The following is a 27,009-nucleotide window of genomic DNA, read 5'->3' as shown; positions in this document are numbered from 1 at the left end:
ATCAGCCATCTATCTGTACGTTTCGAAGCAGGAACTTCAATTTTTCAATTTTAATAACAAAAAATTATTAAACCATGTAAAAAAAAAAAAGTTTCAATTTAGTATTGTTGAAAACTCATCACATTCAACATTTCATCACTCACTCACTTAGATGGAGAAGGTTTTTTAAGGAAAATTATCATATAACTATAATCTGGTAAAAGCTGGGGTCTCTGGGCATGTCCCCTGCAACAGAAAAAAAACCCTCTCATTTGGGACGGAGGTTTCTGGGACGGAGAGATATGATTTAGCCAAGGTTGACAGCAGTGGGTAACGTTGTGCATTGTCTTTCCACCACATGAGAGGACAAGCCATGAGTGAGATAGAGGTCTCTTTGCGGTACAAGTCAATGTCTGCATCAATCTAACAAGTGTGCTGTGCTCTGCAGTCCCCATGACTGTCTTTAGTCGTATTCCCCGACTTATATTTCACCAGTCTGGCAGTGCCTGCATATTGTTTTTTTCTTTGTTTGTCACCTTTTCCTCTTTTTTTCGTATCTTTTTAGAAAGAAACCGAAATGCTTCCACACATCCGATTTAAAACCCGCTTTAGGTTCGATCATTTCCAGCTCTTTTTCTTCCACGCTACTAGCAGCACACTCCATTTCCACATTACTGGATCTGTAGTGACAACAGACCGCAAAGGATGATGGCCACGCCTGGGCTGATGGGAATTGTAGTTCCCGCTACCTCCCGTTCGCTTTATTAGCCTAAGCAAACTTTTCTCAGAAATATAGTTTTATTGAGTCATGCGCCTACGTTAATCTTGAAAAAAATTACTACTGCGGTATGACAGTATTATTATTGTTACATCCCTAATTAATATGTACATATAAAGTGCTGTAATGGTTTAAAAATGCACCTGCAGATTGCTTTAATATGCAGCTTTTTAAAAGGTGTAAGATCCCTGCTTCAACTCAGTAAATTAAAATGTTAAAAAAATAAATTTTTATTTAACCTACAGTATGTGTAAATATATAAACGTATGTGTATTTACTTTTATTCACAGTGGTTCAACCGGTGGAAGCACAGAAAGGATTTGTTGAATGCAGCAGACACGCTTTGTCTTAAGACAAGAAGACATGAAGCTCGGTTAGCGTTCAGGACTTGGTCACTGTGGGCCAAAGGTAACATGTTTTTTTTTTTTTAACTTTACGTTTTGGACATCATTACTCAAAATAGAAATAGCACAGTCAGCTCTTTGAGTCATTATAATACTAACTATAATGTGGTACAGTGTTGGGTATAAATAAGTAAGTAGTTACTGTAATTTAATTACTTAGTAATCGTTAGTAACTGTAATTTTAATTAAAATGTGGAATTTCTGTTCATTTTAGGTCATTTAATTACATTCATGTATAATGTATTTGCCCTAAAGGGATAGTTCACCCCAAACAAATGCGGAAGATTATTTAATTTACTCACCCTTCACTTGTTCAAAACCTAATAGAGTTTCTTTCTTCTGTTGAACACAAAAGAAGATATTTTGAAACATCCTGGTTGCAGTAACTCATTGACTTCCATAGTATTTGTTGTCTAGTACAGTGTCTCTCAACTGGTGGCTCAACATTTTCAGTGGGTCGCGGAGTGTGTGTTCAAAAAAACAACAAAAGTTACATTTTTTACTTATATTGCCTATACCTGACTTTTATTTTGAAATTCGTGCGCGACAACCCTACCGTTTGACATGTGAAATATCATTTAATTATAGCAACAAATATGTCGAAGCGCAAGTACAACCCTGAATATGTAAAGCATGGATTTACAAATATTAACGACAAAAAAGACTTAAAGCCTCACTGTGATATTCAGTGAGGTGCTCTCATAAGAGATCATGAAACCTTTTAAATTAAAACGGCATTTAGAAACCAGACAACATGTTTTATTACCAATTCAGTTTAGTTAATGGTAACTGAACATTTCCTTACCCTAACCACTGTTTACAGTATTCATCGTTTTTACTTTGTAATAATTCTATAATTTGATCTATTTTTTAAATGACAGCAATAAAATATTGTTTATTTGTAAGCCTCTGTGAATGTCTTATGATTTATCTGTCACTACTTCATTCATTTTCTTGTCGGCTTAGTCCCTTTATTAATCCGGGGTCGCCACAGCGGAATGAACCGCCAACTTATCCAGCAAGTTTTTACACAGCGGATGCACTTCCAGCCGCAACCCATCTCTGGAAAACATCCACACACACGTTCCCTCATACACTACGGACAATTTAGCCAACCCAATTCACCGGTACCGCATATCTTTGGACTGTGGGGAAACCGGAGCACCCGGAGGAAACCCACGCGAAGGCAGGGAGAACATGCAAACTCCACACAGAAACGCCAACTGAGCCGAGTTTCGAACCAGCAACCCAGCGACCTTCTTGCTGTGAGGCGACAGGACTACTTAATTTAAAAAAATTTAATTTTTATTACTTTTTCATATAATAAGTTTTTAGCTTCGAAACCGCAACATTGATGTAGTATAAAGAGAGTGTGACTCCTTTAAGTGTGAGTTAAGTGCCCGAATGTTGTTTCTCCTCCAGATTGTAAAGCCCAGAGGCAGATGCGGGAGGCTGTGAGTCTCTGGCTGGATGGCAGGGCAGTATCTAGAGCTTTCCATCACTGGCTGAGAGTTTACCAACAGTACCAGAAAGCTTCCAGACACAGACAGATGCAGCTTTCTCACAGGTAAACACTGCAGCTGTTTTACAGAAGGAAACTAAGATTAAAATAAAGATATAAAAATGAAAGATAATTATAGTAAATGCTAAAACAAGCTCCAATAAATTGCATGTTTACAAACATATTGTTACGACATGGAGGGAGTGACAAAGACAACTGGAGGTAAGATCCAATATGCAGGTTTATTCAGCGTCAGGCAAGCAATGGTCAAATCAGGTGTAAACAGGTATGTGCAGGCAAATCCAGAATCGTAGTCAATATATAGGCAATAGGTCATAAGGCAGGCGGCTAAACGGGAGAACACGGATATACAAGGCTAGGGTAAAGCACGGATAAACAAGACAGGCAGAAACGTGTTGTAATGTCACTTAGCAGTAAACAAGACTCGGCAAACAGGATGGGTGAATGAGTGGCTTATGAATGGTGTGTTATCAGTCTCTGACAAGGTTCAGCTGGTGAGTGTAATCAAGCTTGATGAATGAGCAGGTGTGAGTGTCTGGGAGAGCATATATGAATATGTAGTCCAGGGGAAGGCGGAAGTGTAGTCCATAGTGTTCATGCGAGAACCAGCGATCTCTGGAGAGCGATCGCTGGTTATGTGACAGATATAAAGTTATTGCTAGTGTAAGGTCCAGCCAGTTGGTCCAATAACGGTATCCAATGGTGGATGAAGGTTCACTGCATGTTCGGTCTTTCCAGTGCACAATGTTTATTTATATTAAACTTAACTCATATCTGACTCCAATTTTAGTATGAGGTGGTTTAGAATATTAATATATTTATCCTCGTTTTATCTGACTCCAATTATAAAACATTAAGAAGATTATATCAATATGTAATTTAGATAAATGTTTGAACCTTTTGTCTTCACTAGTAACTATTACATCCGTTCATTCGGGTGCTCATGTCGCTCAGAGAAATCGCCTCGGCCGAAGGCGTCCCTCACGGTCACACTCCGGTCAGTCTTGAATATTAAACAGAGGTAAATTGACTAATACTTTAGATGGCCGCTACCAGCGCGCTCATTCTAAAATGCTTTAGTTAGTCCCGCTTAGATGTACACCTTTGAGTTAAGACAATCATCATTTCTAATTAGAGGTTAGGGCATTAATATAAATGTACCCGACTACTGGACTGTATAGTAACTTTGGTTTTCACCAAGCCCATGGTTTCCCATATGAACTTAATTTAGAATAATATTACCTTCAAACAAAGGTCGGGTACCCAATCTAGGTTAGTCGTGCAACACCTTGTTGACCTAGACGGAAGTTATCGCCCTTTCCACCTAAGTACACATGAATCAATATCAAGAGTCAGCCGGATCGCTAAAACACAATTAGTGTGCCAATGCTCCATCTCAATTGGATTTTAGTCCGTCTACTGACCTGACGCAAGACGTGCGGAAACAAGGATACAGCGTAATCTACTTGAATTAATAATTACAGAGTGAGCAAAATATGGTCAAACATTACAATTTATTAGTCAGGTAAATGTATTATGCCAATTCAATCAGTCAATTCATAAATGATCAATACAAAACATCAAATTATCAAAGATAAATCCAAGATGAAAAAGATGCAATCCTGACTTTGAAATATACATAACATGGGGCAGACCCCATGTTATGGGCTGATCTGGTTAGGCAGAATCGCCCTGAGTTTTTCTTAGACCTTACCTTAAATAATCCAAGAATTCCCTCAAGGAAGGGGGTGTGAATAACAAAGAAGGCATTCACACTTAGTGTAAAAGTCACACCCCTCACAGTGGTTCAAAAGATGCCTGAAGTTATATATTTATTGTTCTGATTATGTCTATTTCTGAGAGAATGAGACCATTGTACCAATCGCACTGAGACATTTCAAATGATATCAAACATGATGGTTAAAGTCAGTTTGGTTAATTTAAAACATTCAAATGACCATATGCGTGAGTTGGGGGGATGAAGCTGAGTTCAGCAATCTCAGATGCAAATGCAGCAGGAACTGGTTTTTCCCGCATTCCCCCTTGGTGGGTTGTGAAGTCACCAGTCTCTGTTTTCAGCTCATGTTTTGAATTGTCAAAGATATCAGAATATTTGCAATATTTCAATTCTTACACTAGTAATCAGAATCAGCTAAAAACAGAACACAAGCTGGATTTCCATCACCCTGTGTTAATGCGCATTTTAAAGTTTCACCAACTAAAAATAAAATAACTTTCGAAAAAAAGTCTGCACACTCTCGAAAAATGGATAAAACGGAAAAAAAGGATTTTTTCACAGTATTTCCTATATTTTTTTCGTCTGGAGAAAGTCTTATTTGTTTTATTTTGGCTAGAATAAAGCAGTTTTTAATTTTTAAAGAAACTTTTTATGGTCAATATAATTAGCACTTTAAAGCTATATATTTTTGTTCTATATGTTTCCCCATTCAAACAAAATTCCCGAGCATACTGCCCTACATACTGCACATGAAATGACTTGCCTTAAAGAGACTTTGCTAATAATCAGTGATGCTTTCATTTCAGAGCATTGGATAAAGGAGTTCATGGATTGATCTATCTGTACTGGTCCAGTTGGAGAAACCAAACTGAAGCATTGCTGCTGTATTCACAACGAGTAAGTTACTTGAATGATCCAAGTTGTTGTAAAAAAAATAAATAAATGATTGAAAGCAAAGAGATGAGAACCCAGTCCAGGAGACTCGAAACTAGCAAAAGTCCTTTATTGAGACGTATTGGTTAATCTGCAGTCATACAGCGTCTTCACAATGTCCATGTGTCTGCAGAGCCTACTGGAGGTCCGCAATCTGCAAGTTCTATCAAAAGTCTAATGTGTTGTTAGGAGGAGGGGAGATGGCTAAACAAAGCATGCAAATTCAGTTTTGGAGTCAGCATGACAAATTGGCATATAGATGTTAAAAACCGGCCCAGCTACTGACCACACAAGTGAATCAACACAGGGGTTTCTGTAGCATAAAAGCATCACCGGAAGGCAAAGGAAGAGTCGTTAAAGACCTGCTGGTAGTATTTGCTTCCTTTTGGCTTAGCTAGTAGTCAGAAAGACAAAGGGTAAATATCCCGTATGGCTCGGCTGTTAATGAAATGATATAATCAAAAACTAAAGCATACAACTTTTCAGATATATGTAGATTATTGTTCATTTGAAATTATATATTTATATTCCCACAGATTCACCTACAAAATGTTCTGCTACAGGCGACACAGGCTGTCAAATGGGATTCTTTTCATCATGCATGGTGGCACCTCATAATATAACGATGGTTTGTTTGGTAGACAATTGGAAGTAAAACGTTGGTTATGGGCAAATAATAATAATATTCACATTAAAATGTTTGCTTTTTAATGAACTGATTATTTTCCAGCAAAAATAAATCAAATAAGACTTTCTCCAGATGAAAAAAATATCATCAGAAATACTGTGAAAAATCCCCTGCCCTGTTAAACATAATTTGTGAAATGTTTTTTATATATTCATGAGACGGCTTATGTTCAACTGTATATCAATTAGTAATGACAACTTATGATTTTATGTTAATGGTTACTTATTAAATTAAGTTAATCATGTTTCAACTTGTTTCCCAGAGATGGGTTGCAGCTGGAAGGGCATCCGCTGCGTAAAACATGTGCTGGATAAGTTGGCGGTTCATTCGCCTGTGGCGACCCCAGATTATTAAAGAGACTAATCCGAAAAGAAAATGAATGAATGAATGTTTCAACTTAATTTTTAAAAGTTATACAAGCTAACTCAATGTAATTAAAGTTCAAATGTCTCATAATGTTGATTTGATTAACTCAAATTTAAGGCATGAAAATATATACTAGTGATAATTCCTAATAAAAACAATTCCTTAAATTTATACAGTGTTTTTCTGGTGCTTTACACATTGGGGAGAGTCTCCTCATTCATCACCAGTGTGCAGCATCCACCTGGATGATGCGATGGCAGACATATTGCGCCAGACTTCACACCCACACGCCAGCTGATTGGTGGAGAGGAGACAAAGTAATGAAGCCAACTATGATATGGGGAGGGTTAGGAGGCCATGATGGAGAGAGGCCAGTGGGCAAATTTGGCCAGGATGCCGGGGTTAAACGCTTACTCTTTTTTTCGAAGGACATCCTGGGATTTTTAACGACCACAGAGAGTCAGGACCTCGGTTTAACGTCTCATCCGAAAGACGGTGCTCACTGAGCAGTATAGAGTCTCCTTTACTATACTGGGGCATTAAGACCCACACAAACCACAGTTTGAGCACCCCCTGCTGGCCTCACTAGCACCACTTCCGGCAGCAACCTAGCTTTCCCATGTGGTCTCCCATCCAGGTTAGGACCAGGCGCAGCCCTGCTCAGTTTCAGGGAGCGACCATGAGACTAAGTTTTAAAGGGGCACTATTCTGCAAAATCCACTTTTTTAAGGGGTTTAAACAGAATATAGCCAGCCTCTAATGGTAAACATTTATTTATTTATTTACTTTATAACTACACTTGATAAAAACAGATTGCAGAAACACTTTGATTAACATTCTCCCTTTGTACATGTCATCAGAGGGGGAAAGCCCCACTCATTAGTGACAAACTCTTCCTCATTAGCGGTTTTTGCAGATGAGATACGATTGCGGCTGGAAGTTAACAGGATCTATTGATGTTATTTATTAAATTAGCTTTTATATTGTATTTCAACAACGTCTAACTCTAACCCAACCGTCACTGTATATTAATTATTGTTGTATAGTGTCACAAAAATGATGCTATATCGACCGCCATTAGTTTTTACCTGCCAAAGATAATGTCAGCAACTAAGAGGCATTATAAATGTCGAGTTTTAGGATGCAAAAATGAAAACTGTACAACATCTGAACAACATTTACAGGTTTTCCCTACAGATAACATGAGTTCTGTTTTGAATCTGCCACTATGCTGACACAGGTGTTTTTTTTTAGCTCCGCCCTCTTTTCAAAAGAGCACAATCTCATTTGAATTTAAAGTCACCAAAATGCCACAATTAGGATCAAAGCCTAAAATGGGTTGTTTCAGTGAGCTATAAAACATTATGCGTGGGGTATTTTGAGCTGAAACTTTGCATACTTACTCATGGAACGTCAGAGAGTTATTTTGCATCTTGTAAAAAGGGGCATAATAGCTCCCCTTTAAAATAAATTTGCCATAGAGTGTGCTTGATTTCTCTGATTTATTTTATAGGGCCTATATAATTATTAATGTCAGTGCATTTTTGATTATAAACCCCTGCTAGCAACCAGACTAAACACACTAGCAGCCTTTTAACAAGTCACTAAAACCCAGAATCTCTTCGATTTGACCATAACTTTGGAAGATTAAAATAACAAAGACTAAATAACCTCACGTGTTTATCTTCCTGGTGCAGTTTCAGCACTGTGTGCTTCAGAAGTCCTGGCTTACCTGGAGAAAGAGACATATCAGGAACAGGGTGTCTGCTGATTACTCCGACAACTTCAACAGCACGCTATTGGCCAAGGTAAAGCAGTCCACGGCTTCTATGAAATGTCATCATGTTGGCTCGAGATAAACAGGGTCATCATGCACTCGGTAGCTCTAATAGCTATTAGGTCATAGCAAGCTGATCTGTGCTAAACCGACCGAGCGTTCCTATGAATAAACACATACATATTGATTAGTGCGCTTATCATTCACACTGTCTTATCAGTGTTTTAAGATTGCTGGAACGGTTTATTGGAGAAATTTCCCATTGGAGACAAATAAATGGTTTTATCACTTAACTTTAGCCCAGTGAATTCTGTCCAAATAGCATGCTGCCTAGCAGGGGTGCAACTGCACATTTACTGATGGGTATGCGCTCAATCCAATTAGATTTTATAACAGGCAAGTGACAGCGCCAAAATATTTCCATCAATAAATTAAAGATATTTTTTCCTCATCAACATGCTTCATTTCGCAGTTCTGAACACAACTGAAATAATATGAAGTAGTAAAAGATATAATTACATTAAAGTTAAGTCGCAAACGATTACATCTCATCCCACCCCAAATTTCTTCTCAATTTAATTTTCCTCACCCAATGATTATAGCACCTTAACTTGCCTTGCTTTTGGACTTTTTGTACTACATTTGTCAAAACAAAATGGTAGACATGGGAGTCCTAAAGGGCAAAATAACTTTACAATTACTTCTCTGTGAGAGTTGTAAGGTCTGTCTTTGCATGAAGAATCGACTGAAACTGCTATTACACCCCTCACTAAGTGAAATAAAAAAAGTCTGTAATTTGTTTAGTGTAAAAAAACAAACAGACAAACTGCCTGAAATGTTCTATTTTATTCAAATGTTATGGGCCAACTTTGTTTGTAGCTAAAATTAAAATAGTTTTGAGCAAAAGTTACCAGGGCCTGATGATTTAATATGATACATAATAAATTCATAAAAACATGTGTATGATATGAAAAATGTGTGTGTGGGAGGGGGGGTATTTATTAAAATACAATATTATAGGCCTATAAAATGCTAAATAAACATTAAATAAAAAAATAAAATACAATTGCAATTAAATATACAATACAATTACAATTATACAATTTAAAAAATATTTAATTATTTTTATTATTTGAAACTTTTAATATGGACAATTTCAAAAATAGTTTTGGCACAATGGCACAATCTCCCACCCTTTTTGCGCCACTGCTGCCTAGCTTTTTGCTTCTTTCTGCCTAAACCTTTTGTCCAAATGTTCTTATTAGTTGAGACACTGTTTCAAAGATACAGGATACAGTTTCCAGCTGCTGTGATGAACCATCTATTTGTCTTTCATGAATGACTGGAAGGACTTTAATGAGTTTAGAGACACTGACTACATTTACATGGACATCAGCAGTGGTGTGAAGTAACTAATTACAAATACTCAAATTACTGTAATCGAGTAGTTTTTCTCAGGAATTGTATTTATTTAAGACTTCGCATTGTCATTGTGTGTAGAGTTTTGAGAAAATAAATGAATTTAGTCCATTGTGGAATAAGGCCGTAACATTTAAAATGTGGAAAAAGTGAAGCGCTATGAATACTTTCCCGATGCGCTGTAAATATCACAGGTAAGAATTCCAGCACTACCTTTGATTAAGGAGATACATTTATTGATAATTCATCTTGTCATACCATAAAATATGCAAGTTTGAGCTTTCTTACTTTTAGGTAAATGGATTTTTTATTTCATACCATACAATTATAATCAGTTAATAAATATAAGCGTTACTGTATTCTATATTCAATAAAACAGCAGCTCCTCCGATCAGTTGTGTCTGTTTATAGTGCACTGATAAACAGGATTAAGATGGCAGCCACGTTGATTTATCGGAGCTACGGACTAAAGCAGACCATGAGGCGTCTAGCTAGCTATCATATAATGTCTGTGGATTTAGGTGTTCACATGTCTGTACTGCTCTTTAATAATGCAACTAAACTAGGAATACTCTACATGTCTTAATTAGATTTTTTGTGTAATTCAATTATGACTTTAGTCAGATTAAGGTAATCAAAAACCGCAGTTTATATGGGGTTATTTTAACCAGAGGATTGTCTTAATCGTAATAAAATTGGATATGAAAAATGTGTGTGTGGGAGGGGGGGTATTTATTAAAATACAATATTATAGGCCTATAAAATGCTAAATAAACATTAAATAAAAAAATAAAATACAATTGCAATTAAATATACAATACAATTACAATTATACAATTTAAAAAATATTTAATTATTTTTATTATTTGAAACTTTTAATATGGACAATTTCAAAAATAGTTTTGGCACAATGGCACAATCTCCCACCCTTTTTGCGCCACTGCTGCCTAGCTTTTTGCTTCTTTCTGCCTAAACCTTTTGTCCAAATGTTCTTATTAGTTGAGACACTGTTTCAAAGATACAGGATACAGTTTCCAGCTGCTGTGATGAACCATCTATTTGTCTTTCATGAATGACTGGAAGGACTTTAATGAGTTTAGAGACACTGACTACATTTACATGGACATCAGCAGTGGTGTGAAGTAACTAATTACAAATACTCAAATTACTGTAATCGAGTAGTTTTTCTCAGGAATTGTATTTATTTAAGACTTCGCATTGTCATTGTGTGTAGAGTTTTGAGAAAATAAATGAATTTAGTCCATTGTGGAATAAGGCCGTAACATTTAAAATGTGGAAAAAGTGAAGCGCTATGAATACTTTCCCGATGCGCTGTAAATATCACAGGTAAGAATTCCAGCACTACCTTTGATTAAGGAGATACATTTATTGATAATTCATCTTGTCATACCATAAAATATGCAAGTTTGAGCTTTCTTACTTTTAGGTAAATGGATTTTTTATTTCATACCATACAATTATAATCAGTTAATAAATATAAGCGTTACTGTATTCTATATTCAATAAAACAGCAGCTCCTCCGATCAGTTGTGTCTGTTTATAGTGCACTGATAAACAGGATTAAGATGGCAGCCACGTTGATTTATCGGAGCTACGGACTAAAGCAGACCATGAGGCGTCTAGCTAGCTATCATATAATGTCTGTGGATTTAGGTGTTCACATGTCTGTACTGCTCTTTAATAATGCAACTAAACTAGGAATACTCTACATGTCTTAATTAGATTTTTTGTGTAATTCAATTATGACTTTAGTCAGATTAAGGTAATCAAAAACCGCAGTTTATATGGGGTTATTTTAACCAGAGGATTGTCTTAATCGTAATAAAATTGGAGTATTGGCAGGCCCGGATTGGCTAATTGGGAGGACCGGGAGAATTCCCGATGGGCCGGTCCGTTTTTTGGCCGCGAGGGCCGGTGTCCCTAGTTCCAGAATCTGTTGCTCTCAGCAATCACACTTTTTAAATTTATTTATTTACTTGACCACAGCCTTTTTATTCATTATTATGCCGCAACTCTTCTCTTTTGATCTATTTTAATGATGATAAAACTCAGTTGTGTCATCATCTATTAAACAGTTGTTGTGGTCGAGCGGATAGCACGTTAGGTTAAAACGCCGCGGACCCGGGTTCGATCCTCGTTAGAGTAATTTAGTGTTTTCATTTTTATTGATAAGACATATAATACTGTTAGGATTGTTGAACATTTGAAGTTCTAAAGCAGCTGTTTTCTCAAAAAAAAAAAAAAAAGATGTGATAGTGTCATTAGAAACTGATTTGGAAATATTTATTTATTTACTTATTTTAATATAGTCAGTCGTGAACTGAGGTGGGCCGGTCTGAGGCTTGAAACTCCAGAGCTGAAAAGGTGTCCCACTCCGGCCCTGAGTATTGGTGTACTGACTGTAAAGGTGGCATCATTCCTTCAGGTGAATTATATTTTTTGTTTTCTTCTGTGTTTTATTGGCAGGTGTTGCATGTGTGGTGGCTGCGAGCCCATGGGTCAGACTTTGAGCCCTGACCACTTCTGTCTGTTTACAAGCAGAGGGTTCACAAATAGAAACCAGCCAACGCAGATGAGTCCAGACTGCAGTGACCATCACCACATGCAGAAATACATCTGTATGTTCCCTACATTTCATTCTGCGATTTCAAAAATTCATATTCATTAACCAGCGCCAACCACATTGCCTTTACCAGGGTTTCTGCAGATATCAGTCAAATGTAAGACTTTTAAAGACCTTTTTAAGACCATTAAGTATTAAATTTAATCTATATCACAATCACAATATAAAAATCACGCAAGAGAAATTGAAAAATAAAAAAATGTGTGTAAAATAAAATTATTTAAACTGAACAGTACTGGAGACAGGTTAGATGCACTATTGAACTACAGGAAAAAACAAACAAACAAACAAACATCTTAAGGCTGATTTATACTTTCGCCTGGCGCCACATTGTAAAAAAAAAAAAAGAGAAGAATATTGCTGGAATAGAAGTCATTAAATCCACTTTAATGACTTCACACAAAAGGCTTCAACACGGATGTGACCTGATTTCATACTTGGATATAACAAAAAAATAAAATAAAATAATGAATAAAAGGATCTGTTCATGTTGATTTGGAAACCTCTCTGGTTGGAAATCATTGACTGAAATATTTACCTGTTGTTGTTGTTTTTTAAATGTAAAATTAGGTATATGTTTGCAACTGAATAATTAAATGAGATCCTATAATTAAAGGGATCGTTCACCCAAAAACTGAATATTAGCAATGTGCGATACCACTGGTTTCCTATCCAATCCGATACCAAGTAAAATGAAGGCGATAAAATAGCGATCTTACCAATTTGCCAAATAAATTCTGTTTGGGAAATTAAAGTAACAAGTAGTGTACTTAAAAGTGTCACTTCATACTGAATACGAGACATATTACAGGTTATTCTTGTTTAATGTTTATTGATGAAGAATTATCATACAAAAAAGAGCTAACCTTCATATTTATTGACAGCATCTGAGCATGTACAGTTGAAGTCAGAATTATTAGCCCCTTGAATTATTAGCCCCCCTGTTTATTTTTTCCCCCAATTTTTGTTTAACGAAGAGATTGTCAACACATTTCTAAACATAATACTTTAATAACTCATCCCTAATTGATTTATTTTATATTTGCCATGATGACAGTAAATAATATTTGACTGGATATTTTTCAGGACACTTCTATACAGCTTAAAGTGACATTTAAAGGCTTAACTAGGGTAATTAGGTTAACTAGGCAGGTTAGGGTAATTAGGCAAGTTATTGTTTAACGATGGTTTGTTTTGTTGACTATTGAAAAAAATAGCTTAATAATTTTGACCCAAAAACCCTTTTTTTTTAATAAAAACTGCTTTTACTCTAGCCTAAATAAAACTATTAAGACTTTAAGAAAAAAATATTATCAGACACACTGTGAAAATTTCCTTGCTTTATTAATCATCATTTGGGAAATATATATACAGTTGAAGTCAGAATTATTAGCCCCCTTTTGATTTTTTCTTCTGATAATATTTTTTCTTCTGGAAAAAGTCTTTTTTTTTATTTCGGCTAGAATAAAAGCAGTTTTTAGTTTTTTAAAAAACTTTTTTGGGACAAAATTATTAGCCCCTTTAAGCTAATTTTATTTTGATAATCTACAGAACAAACCATCGTTATACAAAACCTTGCCTAATTCACCTTATTGACCTAGTTAAGCCTTTAAATGTCACTTTAAGCTGTATAGAAGTGTCTTGAAAAATATCTAGTCAAATATTATTTACTGTCATCATGGCAAAGATAAAATAAATCAGTTATTAGAAATAGTTTTTTAAAACTTTTATGGTTAGAAATATGCTGAAACAATCTTCCCTCCATTAACAGAAATTGGGGAAAAAATAAACAGGAGCGCTAATAATTCAAAGGGGGCTAATAATTCTGACTTTTGGTTTAGTGACATGTTAATCCGGTCCCCTTGAAGATTTTGAACCTTTTTCCGTTGTTTTATCATCGTCAGAAAAAACCGAAGCCCCCTAAATACAGCCACATCACCACATTTTCCCCCTCCTGTACCTGGATAGTGCCTGCCTGCTGCCCCTAAGGACTCTGAAAGTGATGTCTGTCTCACCCTAGCACACCTGTACCTCTCCTTTCCTCCTTCTCTGACCGCCTAGTCATGACGTTGTCATATTCTGTCTTGTGATTTATTTTGTTACACTCGTCACAAACCGCACCGTTTGGCTTCATGGAAGTGAGGTAACTCCACACATAACTCCTGAACAACATGTGCCAGGCCAGTGGACTTAGTGGCTAGCTAGCGTCATCTGCAGATGTACAGTGCCATATTACGAACTTGACTTGGCAGGCGGAAAGAACAAGTAGTTCTGACTAAGTTGGCATTTTGCAGAGAAACTAGGGTAATTGTTACTTTCCGCAATTTCCAAAAAAAACTACATATTTTCTCCAAATTATTGAAATATCAATATTTTGATAAGATAATCGATTCTAGAACATACAAAGCTGACATCGGAGATATCGATATTTTAGTATCGATCTGCACATCACTACTAAATATTCTGTCAGAGTTGATTCACACGCATTTACTTGACTTGACTTCATTTATTTTAAGATACTTTGAAGAAAGCTGAAAGCCTTCATCCTTTCATGGCATTTATTTTTCTTACTATGGCAGTTGATGGTTACAGGTTTTCAGCTTTCTTCAACATATCCTCGTTTGTGTTCAACAGAAGAAGTTTAAAAACCGCCTGAGTAAATGAGTGCATTTTGATTATTTGGCTGAACTGTCCCTTTAACATTAATGAGGCCAAGTACCAAAGCTGTATATCTTACTGTAGTTATTGGGTATCTTATTATCGTTCTTCCCTGTTATTATATGGCAGCCACAGATGAACCAGTCCACCATTGTGAAATTTACGATAGATTATCTTACTGTCTGACACACTGACACTACATGTGCTATATAGGGATCATTGACTATCATAAAGATATAAATGACTGACCTTATTCGCTACTGTTTCTCCAACTTGACTCTATTCTTCATGTTGTTCTGTGCAACGTTAGCTTAGTAGACTAATCAGGGCATTCTTTCTAATATGACTTTTTGCCATGAGGGTGAACAATTAGCTTGGCAGACTAATCAGGGCATTATTACTAATGTGGCTTTTTGGCATAAGTGTAAACCGTTAACTTAGCATGCTAATCAGATCATTCTTTCGAATGAGGTTTTTGCCATAGCCTAAGTGTGAACAGTTAGCTTAGCATGCTAATCAGGCCAATCTTTCTAATGTGTCTTTTTGGCCATGAGGCTGAATGGATAGCTTAGCAGGCTAATCGTGGTATTCAATGTCGCTTTTTCTTGCCATGAGAGTGAATAGTTAGCTTAGCAGGCTAATCGAGGCATTCTTTCAAATGTGGGTTTATGTCTTTAAGCTGAACCGTTAGCTTAGCATGCTAATCAGGGTGTTCTTTCTAATGTGGCTTTTTGTCATGAGTGTGAACAATTAGCTTAGCATGCTAACCATGGTATTCTTACTAATGTGGCTTTTTACCCTGACAGTTAACAGTTAGCTTAGCATGCTAATCAAGGCATTCTTTCTAATGTGGCTTTTTGTCATGAGTGGGAACAGTTAGCTTTGTAGGTTAATCAGGGCATTTTTACTAATCTGACCTTTTGCCAAGAGTGTGAACAGTTAGCTTAGCATGCTAATCAAGTCATTCTTACTAATATATTTTTGCCACGAGTATGAACAGTTAGCTTAGCAGGCTAATCAGGGCATTCTTACTAATGTGGCCTTTTGTCATGAGGGTGAACGATTAGCTTAGCTGGCTAATTAGGTCGTTCTTACTAATGTGGCCTTTTGCCATGACGTTGAACAGTTAGCTTAGCAGGCTAATTAGGTCATACTTACTAATGTGGCCTTTTGCCAAGAGGGTAAACAGTTAGCTTAGCAGGCTAATTAGGTATTTCTTACCAATGTGTCCTTTTGCCAAGAGGGTGAACAGTTAGCTTAGGAGGCTAATTAGGTCGTTCTTACTACTGTGGGCTTTTGCCATGAAAATGAACAGTTAGCTTAGCAGGCTAATCAGGGCATTCTTACTAATGTGGCCTTTTTTCATGAGGGTTAACAGTTAGCTTAGCAGGCTAATTAGGTCGTTCTTACTAATGTGACCTTTTGCCAAGAGGGTGAACAGTTAGCTTAGCATGCTAATTAGGTCGTTCTTACTAATGTGGCCTGTTTTGCCAAGAGGGTGAACAGTTAGCTTAGCATGCTAATTAGGTCGTTCTTACTAATATGTCTTTTTGCTATGAGGGTGAACAGTTAGCTTAGCAGGCTAATTAGGTCGTTCTAACTAATGTGGCTTTTTGCCAAGAGGGTGAACAGTTAGCTTAGCAGGCTAATTAGGTCGTTCTTACTAATGTGCCATGAGGGTGAACAGTTAGCTTAGCAGGCTAATTAGGTCGTTCTTACTAATGTGCCATGAGGGTGAACAGTTAGCTTAGCATGCTAATTAGGTCGTTCTTACTACTGTGGCTTTTTGCCAAGAGGGTGAACAGTTAGCTTACTGTAAGTCCGGATTTAACTTGATCTAAAGTTGAAAGAAGTCCATAAACATTCTTAAAGCTGTCTGAAATGATCATTAACTGTTAATGGACTGTTTCTGGGCTCCTAGAGTTTCCATATGGAGTGTCAGTTCAGAGGGTTCAGTTATGTAACTGCCCTATAGTGTGTATATAATGTGTGTGTCAGGTTACACACCCCTCCTCCTCCTCCTCTTTTCACAGGGAATAGCTACTTTATGGAACAACCAAAGCGTGTTTGAATTCCACAAGGGATTTTGGATCTATCTATCTTTACAGTAGTCAACATTTAAAGTGGATCAAAAAAAGTTTGGGTGATTGTTGAAGAGGTTTAGGACACATTTGTTGATTTTATTTTACAGATAATTCAATAAATTGAGCTTTGTTTAAAGAATATTTGAAATTATCAACATGACTAAAGGGACAGTTCACACAATCTATTCAAAATTTAAGTCTTTTACTCTTTTACTAGTAATAGTTTTATGCGAAATTATGTAACGTGTGTAATTGCATTGCATGTTGCAATGATAACAACAATCCTTTTGGAAAGGATCATTAAAATAATTTATTGTCAAATTAGAATAAGTATTTGTATTGCAGAATATAGAATAATAGCATATGAAAAAATGTCATTTAGATTACTAGATAAATTGGATGTTTATCAGAGAAGATGGGGAAATTATTAGGCATTGTTTAAAATGAATAAGGTCACTGTGGTGAGATGCACGGTAAAAGTGTCATTATTTTATTAAATTTATTTGTATATGATATTATTGTATTGGTATTGTATTTACAGTTGAAGTCAGAATTATTAGCCCCCCTTGAATTGTTTTTATTTTTCCTTTTTAAATATTTCCCAAAGGATGTTTAACAGATTCAGGAAATTTTCACAGTATGTCTGATAATATTTTTTCTTCTGGAGAAAGTCTTATTTGTTTTATTTTCGGCTAGAATAAAAGCAGTTTGTAATTTTTCAAAAAATATTTTATAAAATATTTCAAAATTGTCCGATAGTCTTCAGAACAAACCATCGTTATACAATAGCTTGCCTAATTACCCTAACCTGCATAGTTAACCTAATTAAGTCTATAAATGTCAAGGTAAGCTTTATAGAAGTGTCTTGAAAAAATATCTAGTTAGATATTATTTACTGTCATCATGGCAAAGATAAAATAAATCAGTTATTAGAGATGAGTTATTAAAATAAGTATGTTTAGAAATGTTGAAAAAAATCTCTCCCTTAAACAGAAATTGGAGAAAATATAAACAGGGGGGCGAATAATTCTGAAATCAACTGATATTTTTTTATATATTTATATTACTATTATTATGTTCTGTATGTGTGTGTTTTTATCATTCATTGATTTTATTCGTTGAATTTATATCTGTATTTACTGGATTTATGATAGCAACCTCTAATAACAGCCACTGCTGCTGTTGGGGAGGGGAAAAGAGGGAAAGGAAAAGGGGATGTAAATTTGTAAACTGATAGTACTTTTAAATTATTAAAAGAAAAAAAAAATGAATCATGAAAAATATATATATAAATAGCTTAAAAAATGAGATTCCAGTAACTGTTTAAGCGATGTCGTGTCCACGTCTGCACAAGTTCATACTTTTGGCTTCCTTCCAACGAGTGTTAGGTTACATTTGACTAGAGATATGAGCAGCACGTGGACTTCAATGTGTGCAGCTGTTTAGATAACGTCACCGCTATAGGTGTAACGTAACATCTGCTGATGGCAATGCGCCCAATGCTCTTCCAAACATAGACCAGTATCGAGCGCAGCGTGTCATGTATTGGCACGGACTTTGACATATAGGTGAACTCCAAATTTGTCACATTTTGCGTGAATCATGAGGTAACTAATCATTCTCAGTGATATCATACTCAACTAGATATTTTTAAAGATACTAGCATTCAGGCTAAAGTGACATTTAAAGGGTTAACTAAGTTAATTAGTCAAGTTAGGGTAATTAAACAATAATTTTGACCCTAAAATGTTTTTAAAAAATTAAAAGCTGGTTTTATTCTAGCCAAAATAAAACAAGACTTTCTCCAGAAGGATAAATATTATCAGACATACTGTGAAAATTTCCTTACTCTCTGTTAAACATCATTTGAGAAAAAAAAATAAAAATTACAGGAGTAACAAATACGTAACATCAAATTTACATATCGACCAACACAATAAGAGCAGTGCTAATTAGCATAGTGGCATTTGAAGCACAACATGAAATGCTGGATGCAATCCAAAATTCGGAAGCAAGTATTTGTGGCAGTAAATTATACACAAAGTCAGTGCGAATGCAAATTTTAACAGCGAGGCACAAATGATGAGAATTGTGTAACACGTTTGCTGCGAATGCACGGATTTAGCCTCAATCGCGCAAGTTCGAATAATTAAACACAAACTAAACATTTTCATAGACCATATGGGGTATTTGGATATAACTCATAAAACGTTATTATTGTTCATTTATTCGTTTTGTTGGAAATTAGAACTGAATTTAGAATTAGTTTTGAAACAAATCTTTGCGCTTAACAAACGAAATTAATTATTTATAGGCTAATAGATGTCTGTCCCTACAAGGTTTTCCAATTCACAAGAGTAAGAGAGTTAGCGAAGGTAAACAATAAGGAGGCTCATCTCTCATTCTCGCTCTGCAGAGGCTCTGTTTAACTGTTTTCTCGCTAGTGAAGCGCTCAGTGTAAATAGCAAATGCGCCATGGCGCGACAATACTGGCTCTTAAGCTACGGTCTGCGAAAAGGGGCGGGATTAAACAAGCTTATTAGGCATTTAAAAAAGCGAGTGATTGCTCCATGTTTTAAATTCCTGTCCAGAGAGGTCGTGTTTTGATCCTCGATTGGTCTCACACAGTCAAGTGATGCAATTTCGCAGGTCAGAGTTCACCAAGCTTGAACTTTGCACCGCAGCAACCTGCAAAATTTAACGCATGACCCCGCGTTTCCGGTCTGACGCATTCACGTGCGTATGAATGGAAGTCTATGGGAGGAAAAGCTTTAAAGGGAATGGGAGATGAGACTCCGATTAGTTTTTTTCTCAAAACACACCTATAACTCATTAAGAAAATAAGCTCAACCCTGTTAGACCATGCGCCACCGCGCAAAGCGGATTTTTCAGTCACTAAAATAGCAAAAGTGGTTTCTTACACGCCCTGCATTTGCGCCCTGCACTTTGCGCATGGATCGTCAAAATAGAGCCCTAATGCTGCGTTCACACCAGACGCGGAACGCGCGTCAAGCGCGAGGGATTTACATGTTAAGTCAATGCAAACGCGTGAATAGACTTCCTGTGGCGCGATACGCGCGAATGGCGCGGGGCGAATTGAGCGTTTTTCGCGTTTGACACGCTTAACGAGCGTTTCGCGCGAATCTCTAGAATTCGAAAATCTGAACTTCAGCATACATTCGCGCCGCGTTAACCAATCAGAAGCTTGCTCTTGTGGGGGCGTGATTGTGACGTAGAACCTGTTGTCGGTGTTCCGAGGGAAATCCTCCAGTCTTCACCGACAACAGTTCATCAAACTCGGCTTGGCTCAGTCAGAAGCACCGCTGAAAGCCTCCGTCATCCAGGTTCAGTTTCTGGAGGAGTTTATGAGCTCACAGAGCTGGATGCACCTCTGAAAGGATGTAGTGGACTCAGACACAGTCCTAAACGTATCGACGCTGTTTTTCAGTCTTCATAAAGCACACAAACACTGTTATTTTCTTCATAAAATCCATGTTAGCCATTTAGCTATGAAGCTAGGGTCTTCGGGCAGACAGAAGCCCTGCCCATCACGCGAATCCGCGTCTGTTCTGAAGTGAATTTGACATGCGATTAAAGCGGATTTGACGTGCGAATGAAGCGGGGGTTGACGCGCGAATGAAGCGAGTAAACTCAAATGTTCACGCGGCTATTTATACGCGAATAGCGCGATTTATCCACGCGTTCTGCGTCTAGTGTGAACACAGCACTCAACATAAGTGTGAACATAGTGTGAACATAAGGCACTCAACTCTGCCTCCCTTTAGTAAAAATATCGCACTGCTACTCGTGTGATATTACACATATATATAAATGGTTGTAATTGTTAATTACAATTATTAAATTGTAATTATAAATGTAAATTAATCTTGAGTATAAGAAATTTGAGGAAAAACTTAATGAAATGTCACGAGAATAGAAGGAAGTTTCATTTTTAAAATCTTAAAGGGATAGGAAACCCAAAAACTAAATTTATTTGTTTATTAAATTAGACGTTTATTCATCCAATTGTCATAAATCAAGATATTTTTAATGTGTTGTCATTTTCTAACTTCAAATAGTGAAGACATCACAGAGCACTTTGAACAAATCAAGCATTTCCGTCTGAGTAATTTCATTTAGGCTTTTATTGACAGACATGGGTCATTGTTCTTGCAGATAAACCTCATAGGTTCTCGAATACAAAGCACACATTGGTGCTCATCTAACAGATGTGCGTTTATCCATGTTTAAACAATGTTTATATAAAACAACTGTCTCGACTTGAATTAAACCGTCTCCATCTTGTAGTTTTTTGTGTCTTAAAATATTCGCTTGCTTTCCATAGTTAAACAAAAATGTTGGTTTTCCAATACGAGTATTCAATTTTGGCTAAACGATTCCACTAAATATCCAAAAAAGTTTGTTACAATTTTTGTTTGAATTAAATTTGGTTATGCTCAACTTTGTTTGTTTAAATTCAGCCTATTTGTTTGCAACTACTTGACTTAAAAAAAAAAAATTAATTTTTGTAATTTCAGTGTATTTAGGGGAAAAACATCCCCTGGGTAAACGAGAGCAAGTTAGTGATGGGTCGTTCATGAGCGATTCGTTCATTTTGAATGAATCTTCAATATGACTCGGGAATTACGAGTCCTCTCAGGGAGCGATTCGTTCATCCGCGCGTGCGCACATTTGTGCAGGTGGTATCGTTCCTTTCAAGTCTTGAGTCGTTCATCGCGGAAAGGCAGAAGCCAATCATATGCGTTTAGAGCTGGAAAAAGAATTGATCCGTTCATCTCTCGAGTCCTCTTTCGGGAGTCATTCTGTCACATGATGAACGAACGAGAAGACTTAAAGGTGAACTAATTATCATGGCTCCTATCGACTCTGAGACTGTGTACATTGATTAAGATTAAATGTGACTGTCAGTGTAACATGAACGAACCACTAACATTTGAGGACATAAAGAGGTGAGCTGAGCAAAGAGACAATAATACCGTCGTAGACAAAAGAGCAGGTAAACACTGAATTATTATTTTCTCCTTATTATCGTATTCTATTCATGACTTATTTGTCATGCGATCAACCTTTTGGGCTAGTTGTAGATGTGTTTGGAAGCAACTCGTAACATTTTAATAATATTTTGGCAAATTGAACCAAATGAACGAAATGACTCGAAAAAAGATTCGTTCATCTCGAATCAGTCAGTAAAATGATCCAAACTTCCCATCACTAGAGCAAGTGACGCAGTGTTTGGTGAAAACACAATATATGACATGCTTAGTTTTAGGCATTGAATAATATAGCAAATGACCATAAGTTGAATGTTTGTTAATCGTTTTATGTGATCTGTTTAAATACTGCCGATACCATTAGCAACTTAACGGGAATCTCTTACAAATGCACATTAATTAGAGTTAAGAGCTAAAATAGCTGTGTGCAGCACTATATTCTTCTCTAAGGGCGTTTAGTAAATCTAAATGTTCTCTAGAATGTTGAGAGAAATATGACCTGACATAAGATTCACCTGAGTGAAAATACAGTATCCACATTCCGTATTCTCTGTCCACACATTTTGACCTGCTTCAATACATCTGCAGTATCCAAAATACTGTCTATAAATAGGTAAAAATCAAGCTTAAAATATAAGAAAACGCCACCCAAACCGGCTAACTTAAGTCTCTTTAAAGATTAAGGCAAATCATCGAGTATAGTGCTACGTTTGTCACTTTTCCCCCAATATACTGACAAAGAATTAAGTGCTGATAATGACTAAAAAAACAAAACAAAAAAACACTGTGCCATTACAGTAAAGTGTGCGTTCAGACGTCTCTGGATCAAATAGCAGCGAATAGTGGTGCTACAATTCATTTGCCTCCTGCTGCGGTACTTGAGAAGAGTCCAGGAGCGAAAACATGTCGTCGATCACCTGCCACAGACAGTTGTCGAGCGGGAAGTCGTTGTCCACCAGATTGACCAGGAAGTAGTTGTCGTGGATGTACTGAATGATCATGCGCGAGGGCGATTCGTCCTCGTATAGCTTCGCCCATTGTTCAATCCACAACGCGAAAGCCTCGTCCTGCGGGAACAGACAGAACTGGACTGAGTTTTTGGTTCTCTTTTTATTTGTATTTAAATTTGATGCTATTAGAAAAACAATATATTGATATCAAGATATTTCTTTTTTTATACTCCCTTACCAATGTGGAACAGTATTTTATTGATATATATATATATATATATATATATATATATATATATATATATATATATATATATATATATATATATATATATATATATAATTTTGAATACTTTTTCCACATTTGTTTTTGTTACCACCTTATTCCAAAATGGATTAAATTAATTTATTTTCTCAATATCCCATAGTGACAATGTGAAAAAAGGGTTTTTGAAATTGTTGCAAATTTATTAAAAATAAAAAACCTGAAAAATCTCATGTACATCAGTATTCACAGCCTTTGCTCAATACTTTGCTGATGCACCTTTGGCAGAAATTACAGCCTCAAGTCTTTTTGAATATGATGCCACACGCTTGGCACAACTGTCTTTGGGAATTTTTGCCCATTCCTCTTTGCAGTACCTCTCAAGCTCTATCAGATTGGATGGGCAGCGACGATGTACAGCCATTTGCAGATCTCTCTAGAGATGTTCAATAGCATTTAGGTCTGGGCTCTGGCTGGGCCACTCAATGACATTCACAGAGTTGTTGTGAAGCCACTCCATTGATGTTTTGGTGGTGTGCTTTGGGTCATTATCCTGCTGAAAGATGAATTTTCACCCCAGTCTGAGGTTCATTCTGTGCATTGCTGCGTTCATCTTTCCCTCTATCCCAATTAGTCTTTTAGTTCCTGCTGCTGAAAAACATCCCCACAGCATGATGTTGCCACCATCATGCTTCACAGTAGGGATGGTATTAGCCTGGTGATGAGTTGCCTGGATTTCTCCAAACGTAACGCCTGGCATTTTAATCTCATCAGACCAGATAATTTTGTTTCTTATGGTCTGAGAGTCCTTCAGATGCCTTTTGGCAAATTCCAGGTGGGAAGTGGCTTCCATCTGGCCACTCTACCATACAGGTCTGATTGGTGGATTGCTGCATAGATGGTTGTCCCTCTGTAAGGTTTTCCCCTCTTCACAGAAGAAGCTCAGACAGAGTGACTATCGGGTTATTGATCACCTCCCTGACTAAGGCTCTTCTCCCCTGATCACTCAGCTTAGATGGCTGGCCAGCTCTAGAAAGAGTCCTGGTGGTTCCAAACATCTTCCACTTACGGATGATGGGAGGCCACTGTGCTCATTGCAACTTTCAGAGCAGCAGAAATTGTTCTGTAACCTTCCCTAGTCTTGTGCGTCCAGACAATCCTGTCTCAGAGGTCTAAAGAAAATTCCTTTGTCTTCATGCTTGGTTTGTGCTTTGACATGCACTGTCAACCCTGGGTCCTGATATAGACAGGTGTATGCCTTTTCAAATCATGTCCAATCAACTGAATTTACCACAGGTGAACTCCGATTAAGCTGCTGCAACATCTCAAGAATGATCAGTGGAAATAGAATGTATCTGAGCTCAATTTAGAGCTTCACAGCAAAGGCTGTGCGTACTTCTGTACATGTGATTTTTCAGGTTTTTAATAAATTTACAACAATTTCAAAAACTCTTTTTCCACATTGTCATTATGGTGTATTGCGTGCAGAATTATGGGGGAATAAATGCATTTAATACATTTTGGAATAAGGCTGTAACATAAATAAGGAATATGTATTATGTATTTGAAATGTTTTTTAATATTTAAAGAATATGTATTTTGGAATAAAGGCTGTAACAGTCTACTTACAAATTTAAGTAGACTGAACATAAAACAATTAAGTTGTCCCCCTCCAAAAAACCTTGAGAATTGTGCTAGTTCAATTTAAATTAGTATTTTGAATAAGCATCAAAAGTCATGTTTTGAGTGTATTTTTACAGCACAGTCGCTGTTATCATTGAGACATTAGTGGTGAGTGTGCCTGTAATAGAACCAAGGTTGTTTAAACTAAGGCAGTGTGAGGTCATTGAGGACTTTGTAAATGTCACATGTGGGTGTGCAAAGCATACGGTCAAGTATACCTCATTACACTTTTACCAATATTCGCTTTGATGTAGCATGTGGTAGTGTTTGTAAATATGGACAAAACGCTGGGTTTACCACGATGGATTTGTGTTGACACAACATGAAGGAATTAAGCTAACTTATGTTTAATTCCTGTAAATTTGTAAAAACTAATAATACAAATAAGTTGTCCAATAACAGGTGGCGTAGTAGGTAGTGTAGGAGTAGGAGTTTGCATGTTCTCCCCGCGCTCACGTGGGTTTCCTCCGGTTTCCCTTACAGTCCAAAGACATGCGGTACAGGTGAATTAGGTAGGCTTAATTGTCTGTAGTGTATAACTGTGAATGAGTGTGTATGGATGTTTCCCAGAGATGGGTTGCAGCTGGAAGGGCATCCCCTTGTTGGCGGTTCATTCCGCTGTGGCGATCCCAGATTAATAAAGGGACTAAGCCAAAAAGAAAATGAATATATGAATGTTCAAGGAAAAAAAAAACATGAGAACTGTGTTGCAGCGCATTTAAAATAAGTCGTTTGAACAAACGGCAAACCTCATTTGAGTGTAGACGTGCACCGATATTCAATAATTCAATGAATCGTGATTATGAAGATCCAAAATATTGATATCATGGGCACTTCAAAATATTGTAAATAATTATTTGTAGACTTAATTGGTGATTTATTTTTAAACATTAACATTTCACATGTTAATCTGGCCTACAACATTGACAAATCTTTGACTATTTGTTAACCTTATGTTCGTTAACTCTGTACAGCAAGGTTCTATTGGTTAACATTTGCTATTTTAACTATAAAGTCAATGTAATGGAAACTCATATAGAATTCTATAGTACTCTAAACCTTTACAATGCATTATTAAGATACTCAAATAAACCATAATTAGTTGTAGTTGTGTTTTGATTGATCACGTTGAAAGTGCTTAAATCTTCGGTTAATTCCCCAACGGCCATTTCCTGGGTTTCTTCGGGGTGTATTTGGTGGTTCCATGCGAATCATGAGAGCGCCTTTTGGCCCTCAGAAGAGATTCACTGCATATCACAAAACTGTCAGGGTTCCTACTGTTTTTTTTATTAAGGGCACCTATTTTACCCCTTTTACAAAATGTAAGAAGAGACTTTTGTGTCTACAGAATGTGTCTGTAAAGTTTAAGCTTAAAAATACTCATCAGATTATTATTTATATAATGTAGAATCTGCCCAGTTTAGTGTGAGTACAGTGTAGCTTTTTTTGTAGCCTGTGGCTTTAAATCCAAATGAGCTGCTTCTCCCCCCCACCATTCCCACGTGCATGTCTGTTTGAGTTACGTCAGATAAACAGCCGTCAGTGACAGATACAGACAAGGATGAAGCTGAAATACAGCCCATCAAAAATACCAAGTTAGTTTATTCTTTGCATTTGTGGTGGAGTTTATTCAAGCCTTTCTGAAATGATGAGTCCCACACAAATGCCGTTTGCAGTACACACACTTGCATGTGTACTCAAACCATGCAGCTGTGGTGATTATAGCAGTTAAGAATTACATAGTGATTTTAGCACTATTTTCTCTGTTTTATACTTATTAAAAAATTGTATGGTGCAGCTAATCACAGAGTTGTAACATGTTTTAATCCCAGTTTCTTTGCAAAAACCTGTTGATCAATTCGGTGGGCGAATCGCGGGAAAACTAAACTCCTACGTTACGTTGTGGTGGATCTCAAAATCACTGGGATTTGGATCCTATTTTAACGTCAGGAACGTCCTTATTGTGTTTATATCACTGCAGTATGACTGTGGACACACTATATCTACACACAGTTCTGTCCAAACAGCTTACAAAAGGCCATTTTTATCATAGGTGCCCTTTAAATCTTTTTCCAGGAGCTTTTCAGTTATATAAACAGGAATAGAGAC

The 27,009-nt window shown here is 36.7% G+C and overlaps 2 protein-coding genes across 3 annotated transcripts in view; one reads left to right on the top strand and one right to left on the bottom strand.

The window, feature by feature from the left end:
* LOC101884100 (uncharacterized) overlaps window positions 1-12,367 on the top strand; it is a 57,400-nt gene extending 45,033 nt beyond the window's left edge. The window contains exons 19-23 of the mRNA XM_087265324.1: window positions 1,048-1,165; window positions 2,584-2,728; window positions 5,228-5,318; window positions 8,106-8,216; window positions 12,092-12,367. Coding sequence (XP_087121450.1) covers window positions 1,048-1,165; window positions 2,584-2,728; window positions 5,228-5,318; window positions 8,106-8,216; window positions 12,092-12,142 — 516 coding nt within the window. The 3' untranslated portion in view covers window positions 12,143-12,367. The remainder of the gene's footprint in view (window positions 1-1,047; window positions 1,166-2,583; window positions 2,729-5,227; window positions 5,319-8,105; window positions 8,217-12,091) is intronic.
* Window positions 12,368-21,105: 8,738 nt separating this feature from the next.
* The window catches only part of mthfr (methylenetetrahydrofolate reductase (NAD(P)H)), a 38,419-nt gene continuing 32,515 nt past the window's right edge, over window positions 21,106-27,009 (bottom strand). For both annotated transcript variants that reach the window (NM_001281840.1, NM_001128255.2), the window contains 1 exon segment: window positions 21,106-23,069. In NM_001281840.1, coding sequence (NP_001268769.1) covers window positions 22,851-23,069 — 219 coding nt within the window. In that variant the 3' untranslated portion in view covers window positions 21,106-22,850.

The sequence above is a fragment of the Danio rerio genome, chromosome 8 (genome assembly GCF_052040795.2).
Source record: "Danio rerio strain M-AB ecotype USA chromosome 8, GRCz13ab, whole genome shotgun sequence".
Taxonomy (NCBI): Eukaryota; Metazoa; Chordata; class Actinopteri; order Cypriniformes; family Danionidae; genus Danio; species Danio rerio.
The sequence above is the reverse complement of the archived record's forward strand: the minus strand, read 5'-3'. Positions and strand labels throughout refer to the sequence as shown.